The 7,169-nt window shown below is 43.7% G+C and overlaps 1 protein-coding gene across 1 annotated transcript; it reads right to left on the bottom strand.

The window, feature by feature from the left end:
* Nucleotides 1–3,914: 3,914 nt before the first annotated feature.
* LOC126035323 (protein NYNRIN-like) lies at nucleotides 3,915–6,306 on the bottom strand. The gene is made up of 2 exons (XM_049793824.1): nucleotides 5,026–6,306; nucleotides 3,915–4,889 (listed from the first exon to the last, which is right to left on the bottom strand). The coding sequence occupies exon 1, from the start codon at nucleotides 6,178–6,180 to the stop codon at nucleotides 5,047–5,049; it is 1,134 nt and encodes a 377-aa protein (XP_049649781.1). The 5' UTR covers nucleotides 6,181–6,306; the 3' UTR covers nucleotides 3,915–4,889; nucleotides 5,026–5,046.
* Nucleotides 6,307–7,169: the final 863 nt, after the last annotated feature.

Below are 7,169 nucleotides of genomic sequence, written 5' to 3' on the forward strand. Positions count from 1 at the left end.
TCCCTGTGAAACATAGGTGACACTTGAAGCCACACTTAGGTGACCAGTTAATCCCAAAGGGATTATACACATGCTAATAATAGCTAATTACAGCACAAGATTTTGGTTCCTGGCCATAACATCTGTCACTGCATGATTTTGCAGCAAGAAGGAAAAAAAATTGCACTAGCACTTCAGTTTCACAGTATTATGGTAGTTCATGTTGGGCTTAAAAAAAAAAAAAAAAAAAAAGAGAGGATTCTAGAAAAACATCAAAGTATATTTCTGAATCAGTTAAAAGTGATGTAACATATACATGAAATGACCCTTCCAGAAACAAAGGGGTGCAGGATGAGCTGGCTAAAGAAGAGAAGTGCAAAGGGCCCTTTCCAGGCCTGCCCATCAAGATGCATGTCTTCAGATCAAGACTGAGACTGACTGTTGTTTTTCTGAAAAAGGTGGTCTGAACAAACAAAACATATGTTCCATTTACTGGACCCAGCACAGGTGTAATCAGTAGATTTAACAGTCTGCAGTAAAACATATATTCAGACAAGATGCTTTAGTGATACGTTCTGCCCTATACTATGAGACATAGGAAAAGGAATTTTGGTCTTGGAATAAGCATTGGGTAAGCTGCTCTGGGATTTACTGCAATTGCTCTGCCAGTTTAGGTTTAGCAATCTGTGCTAGCTCAGCAACAGATGGAACATTGTGAGAGCTCTAAATAGCCTCTCCCATCAGGCATTAAATTCCCTGTTGTTCAGCTAGCAATCAAATGGTGTGCTTATTTACTAGGGTTCTTGGTTTACTAGAGGGAAGGGAGGAGGGGAGGGGGGGGGGGAGGGGGGAGGGGAGGGGAGGGGGGGGGGGAGGGGGGAGGAGGGGGGAGGAGGGGGGAGGGGGGAGGAGGGGGGAGGAGGGGGGAGGGGAGTGGGGTCCATTGCAATTAGCCTGTTTAAATCACCTGTGGTGCCGGGTGCAGGCTCCGCCCCTTGCCGGATTGTCCAATCAGCGGGTCTGGGCTCAGCTGGTTGGAGGATACTCCCTGTTTAGCTGAAGTCTCTCCCTGTCTGCATGTATCCCTCATGTGTCCTTCTGCTGCTTGCTGCTGCTGCTGCTCCTCCTCACACTGCTTTTGATACCAAAAAGCTGGTCAAAGAAATTCTCTAACACTCGTTTTGGAGTTTTAGAAAGCAGGCATTCTTTATTGCAGCGCTGGATGCATGGGAGATAGTTCCACCTAGCGTGCATACTGCAGCTTTAGCACAAACAGGTTATATAGAATAACTAATTGCATATTCATCAGATTAGTATACATGTACATAAAAATAATTGCAACTTATCATCTTAGTACTGCCTACATCCGATCATGCACAATGAAGGATCCATTTGAGTCGAAGGGCTGCTTTTGCAACCACTGACCCATTTGAAGTTCTTGTTGCCTGTCCTTTGTTATAGACGCTTGTGACAAATTGGAGGAGCCAATTTGTAGTGAATAAAAAAAGGTCAAATTTATTAGCAAGCGATAAAAGAGCAAAACAGCGCTGGGCGGCCGGGGAGGCAGTGCTCCGCCAAAAGCTCGCAACTTTCTGTTATAGTTACATTCCTTTTATACAGTTTATGCCCCCCCCCCCTTGTCAATCTTCACCTTGTCTTGTTTCTCCCTTTTTTTTTCTTTGCTCGTGTAGGTTCATTATTGGGCAGATTCGGTCCATCTTCTCAAGGGGAAGTGTCTTTTTGATGTAGAATGTCTTTTGTTGTGGAGATATGTAGTCAGTCGTGGTAGAGTTAATCCCCTTATCTAGTAAATTATATTTGTTATTTTCCTCGTGACTTTTACACAACATTTAAGCACTTGGGTTTTTTCACAATGTGTGTCTTCCCCCTTCCCGATTAGTATGTAAGTAAATTATCATATTTGTTGTTTTAGCACCATTAGCCGAATTGATTCTATTCTGCTTTGAACAAGGGCTACAACTTTTATCTAAAATACACGGACCAAAGGTCAAGATTAGCAGTAAGACTTTTAGGGGTATTTGTGGAGAATGTCTCTACCCCCATGTGCGATTTCATGAACAAAGTTAACCCGTTCATTACAATCCCCCCTTTTCTATTTTATCCTGATTTTGTTCATTAAATCGATCCAATGCTTCTTTTGCCCGCCCAAGGATAGGAGGAATTCTTTCGTCCCCGATTTGTTCATATTGTTTTCGTAGTAGCATTAAGTGTGCAGTTTCCAAACGCCCTTTAACAATAGCGATCAACTTATTGAAAATGCATGGTCCAAAAGTCAAAAATAAGATCAATAAAATAAGAGGTCCTGCAATAGTTGATAATAGGGTGGTTAACCAGGGTGAATGATTAAACATAGACTCATACCAGCTCTGTTGTGCTTCCCAGTCTTTTTTTCCGTTTTTCTAACCCCTCCCGTAGCTTGGCCATTGTATCTCTAACTAATCCAGTATGGTCAACATATACACAACACTCCTCTCGTATGGCTGCACATAACCCCCCCTGCTGCATGAACATTAGATCCAAGCCCCGCCTGTTTTGTAATACTACTTCTGATAAAGACCTGACAGACTGTTCCAGGGCTGTCATGGCCTTTTCTATCTTAGCTAAATCCTCGTCGACTGCTACCCTTAAGGATTGGAATTTTTGATTTTGTTGTACAAGGGAGGTTATTCCTGTACCAGCTCCAGCAACTCTGACTGCCATGAGGGTTGCCACAGTGAGGGCTGTAAAGGGCTCACGTTTTTGTATGTGATGGGCCTGAGTAGTTTGAAAATCATAAACGAAATTTTCGGGATGGTAAATTAGCCTAGGTATCACAGCTACTTGTATACAATATTCAGTTGTCCAGTTAAAGACCTTTAGGGATATACAAGGTGTCACCCCAGTTTGGGAACAAATCCACTTAGTATTATCTGCAGGAATTAACCACTCAGCTGTTATTTCTCCTGATTTGCGAGTTGTGTTACACAGGTGCCGTTTGTCTTTTGGGACATTTCCTATACACTTTCCTTTTCCTGATACTTGGGACATTGTTATCCCTTGCTTACGTCCAGATTCTTTATTCCACAAGCACTGAGCTGGATTTGTTCCATTGGCCTTCTTAAATCTACTGTCTACCCCAATAGCTTCATAAAAGGGTGGTCGAATGTCATAGCATAACCAACAATGCTCAGTTATATTAGGGTAGGTGGCATTCAGTACTCGATAACTGGCTTGAAGCATATCCCACAATGGGCTGACTCCGGGTGCGAGAGTCAAGGGTTTGATTTTTGTTGATACGCCCGGGGTGTTATTTTCAGTGACGTTTATGTTAGGAAGGATTGTGACAGTATGTACAATACTTTTACTATCTTCTCTCTCTGCTATGACTGGATTCGGTCCCACAACGGAGGGTTCATTGGGTATCGGCTCTTTCCTTATTAAAATTATTCCCCCTGTATCCGTGCCTGGTTCCCAAAACCTGATTCCCCAAGTTCTCCCTATAGTCCATCCTAGATCTTCAGGTTTCGAAATGTTAAGATAAATATGCCAACATGTGCCTCCCCGGACCGAACCTTGAGGCCCATAGGTGGGTTTTTGACATCCCGAGGGTCCCCATCCCACAGTTAAAAATTGGTCTTTCCCCCCCCCCGGTGCCTATTCTGATGCTACTTTTTCACAGCCCCAATATGCACAGTAATATTCAGCTGGGTGATTGCAATATTCTTTTCCTGGATTGTTAGCTGGACACATATAAAAGGCTTTATGCTGAACTGTATATTTTCGAGTATTCTCATCCATGGGGGCCCATCCATGGTATGACTTTACTAGGGAACTTAAGTGGGCCGTGAAAGAGGGAGCGCCTGGGGTAATTCTGTTTTGTATGACAACTGAGTGTTCTAATTGTATTAGTGACCATTTGAAGGGTTGATGGCTGATATTGCCAGATGCCGTAGACCCAACAAGCAAATACCATAGCAACATCATCCAAATACGGATTGTTGGTGGAGTTCCCCAAGGAATACCAATAGGTGTCAATGTCAATTCCCGGTTATCTCTTTGCCAGGACATACCCGGTCAGGTTCCCAGAGTCCATTCCCCCTCTCGAAGTGTCTGTTTCTCGCCATTACCCGCCAATGAGCTCACGGTGTACTCACATTCCCTTTTCCATACGCCTCTGCCTACTTCGCCTACTCCGGTGCCTGGAGCAGCGAGGTTTCTCATCTTCTCGGCAGCAGTCATATTTCTTAAGGGCGCGTTTTCCACCTGCAAGGCCTTTATAGGATTTAGCTCCTTCTCAGGAACTGTGCAGAATATTTTATATTACCTGGGAAATGGCAAAGACACTCGCAGGACTCAGGGTCATAGGAGCTTTGGGTTGGTTAGGGATTTCCTGTAGCTACCCCCCCCCAACCCTATAAGGCGGACGTGTTTAGTCCCCTTCTCTTTTGGGTACGCTGTGTACAGCCGTCCTTGAATGGGTGGCTGTTACCACAGTGTGTCCACCAGCATTCCTTACACAAATTTTATTTAAGAGCAGAAACCATTCTAGTGATATGTCTAGCTCGATTCCACGCGAATCTGATAGCACCCCGCCTTATAGTTTTAGGCCAATCGTTCTCATATACTTCCCAGGTTTCGGGTACTAATAATTCCCACCCACAAATTAGTCTATTGATTTTTACTCTATTCAATTGGTCTCCACGGGGGAATTGGTACTCTTGACACTTCATACAATAATAATATCTCCTTCTAGAGCTACAATATAATTTCTGACTGTACCTTACACAGTTACAAAACACCCAACTCCAATGGTTGTGGTTACTATGTTTTAAACACGTAATCCTGCTAAAATATCCCGGTGGTCTAGGGACTTCAGTCTCCACAACAGAAAGGTAAGTACTGAGGAGTTCCTGTTAATATATATATATATATATCAGTTCCGCCGGTTTGATGAGGTATCCGTTCTGTACGTCAGGGAGCAAAGTTCACCACCTGTAAATTATCTTCAGGGGATACCTGGAACCACTGGTATTAACTAGGCTTTACCGTTCTTCCAAAAGGATTCCTTCATTCATGCAGCTCCTTTTTCTTCCTTAACACTAGTTTTAAGTCCTCTGAAGTCTTTGCTACTTCCCACTGATCTCCGGGTAAAGGTCCTTTAATTCGCGAGGCGTGCGTCCATCCTCGTTCTGCAGTCCGGACAGCAGTTTCTGTGGTAAGTAAAACAAGAAAGGGCCCCTCCCACCTAGGAGTGAGAGAGGATTCTTTCCAGGCTCTGATTAATACCATATCACCTGGCTTTACTGAATGTATGGATATATCTAGGGGTGGCCTCTGTACCACCATTCCGTTCTTCCACAATCGCTCTCTCCTTTTCATCAGCTGAACAATATAAGGGTTAATACTATCTTCATCTAAAGTAGGATAATTGACTGGGCGTTCCATATCATAGGGCATGCCATATAACATTTCAAATGGGGAAATTCCAGTATCCGCTCGGGGCTGAGTCCGAATATTTAATAAAGCAATTGGCAAGCATTTTACCCATGACATTTTAGTTTCTATCATTAACTTAGTTAATTGTTTCTTTATTTCTCCATTCATTCGTTCTACTTTCCCGGAGCTTTGTGGATGCCAAGGGGTATGGAACTCCCATTTAGTTCCAAAGGGGGCTAGAGCTTCTTTTACTACTTTGGAAACGAAATGTGGGCCTCTATCTGAATCAATAGTTTCAATATTCCCATATCGTGGTATGATATGCTCTAAAAGTACTTTTACTACTGTATTGGCGGTTGCCCTAGCAGTAGGGAACGCCTCGACATAATGTGTGAGGTGGTCTACTAGTACAAGTAAGTGTTTATATCGCCCTACTTTAGGGAGATCAGTAAAATCAATCTGTATTTTGGCGAATGGTCGGTGTGCCAATTCCCGTCCCCCTTGTACTTTTTCCCTAAGATGTTGCTTATTGATCCTCTGACACGTTAGGCACCCCTGTACGATTCCCTTGGCTACATTATAAACCCCAATACACATGTACTTTATTGCGAATTGATCAACCAATGCTTGGACACCCCAATGAGTCTTTGAGTGTATACCTCTCATTATTTTCCATGTTAGTGCTTTTGGTAACACCTGTCTCCCATCAGGTAGTTCCCAATTACCCTCTTTTTCCACTATTCCCATTTCCTCTAATCTATCCATTTCCAGTTTACTAAACTGTGGGCTTAGGATCCTTGCCGGCGTTTCACCTGCCGGCGGGGTGATGGTGACAGCAAGTAGTGCTGCCGCCTTGGCTTCTTGGTCAGCAAGATTATTCCCTCGGATTTCAGGGGTCGTTCCTCTTTGGTGTCCCTTAACGTGTACCACAGCTATTCGCTTGGGCCCTCTTATTGCTCGTAGAATTTTGACAATCAGTTCCTTATGAACCAAACCCTTTCCTTGAGAATTAATAAGTCCCCGTTCCTCCCAAATTTTTCCAAAAGTTTTTACCACTCCATACGCATATTTTGAATCAGTATACACGGTTCCTTCTTTATCCTTTAAAAGTTCCAATGCCCTAAGTACTGCGTATAACTCACATGCCTGTGCCAACCAACTAGGACTGAGGGGTCCGGATTCCTTCACTTCTAGGCTCCCCCCATCCACGATTGCATATCCTGACTTCCTTTTCCCCTCTATTACTCGAGATGACCCATCAGCAAATAACTTTTCTCCCTCTCCCAATTCTACCTCTTCTAGATCTGGCCTAATCTTCGTTTGTTCCTCAATGGTTTGAAGGCAATCATGTGTTAACTCTTCTTCAGGACCCCCATACAAAAATTGTGCCGGGTTCTGCAGGCTCGTTGTTCCAATCTCCAATTTAGGGGAATGGATTAGGATCCCTTCATATTTTAAAAGCCTAGCATCAGTGATCCATTTTTCAGCCTTTTGTTGGAGAACTCCCCAAATATTATGGGGGGAGAACACCCTTAATTCACTTCCAAATGTTACCTTATTTGCTTCTTCCACTATCAGGGCTACAGCAACGACTGCCTGTAAACAGGTGGGCCACCCTCTACTGACAGGGTCTAATAACTTGGAAATATAACCTACGGGTTTCTTTTTCCCTGCCCACTCCTGGGTCAAAACCCCGTATGCTGTCCCCTCCTCAGTGGCCACAAACAAATAAAAGGGTCTCCTCACATCAGGCA

This window comes from Accipiter gentilis, chromosome W (genome assembly GCF_929443795.1).
Source record: "Accipiter gentilis chromosome W, bAccGen1.1, whole genome shotgun sequence".
NCBI classification, from domain to species: Eukaryota; Metazoa; Chordata; class Aves; order Accipitriformes; family Accipitridae; genus Astur; species Astur gentilis.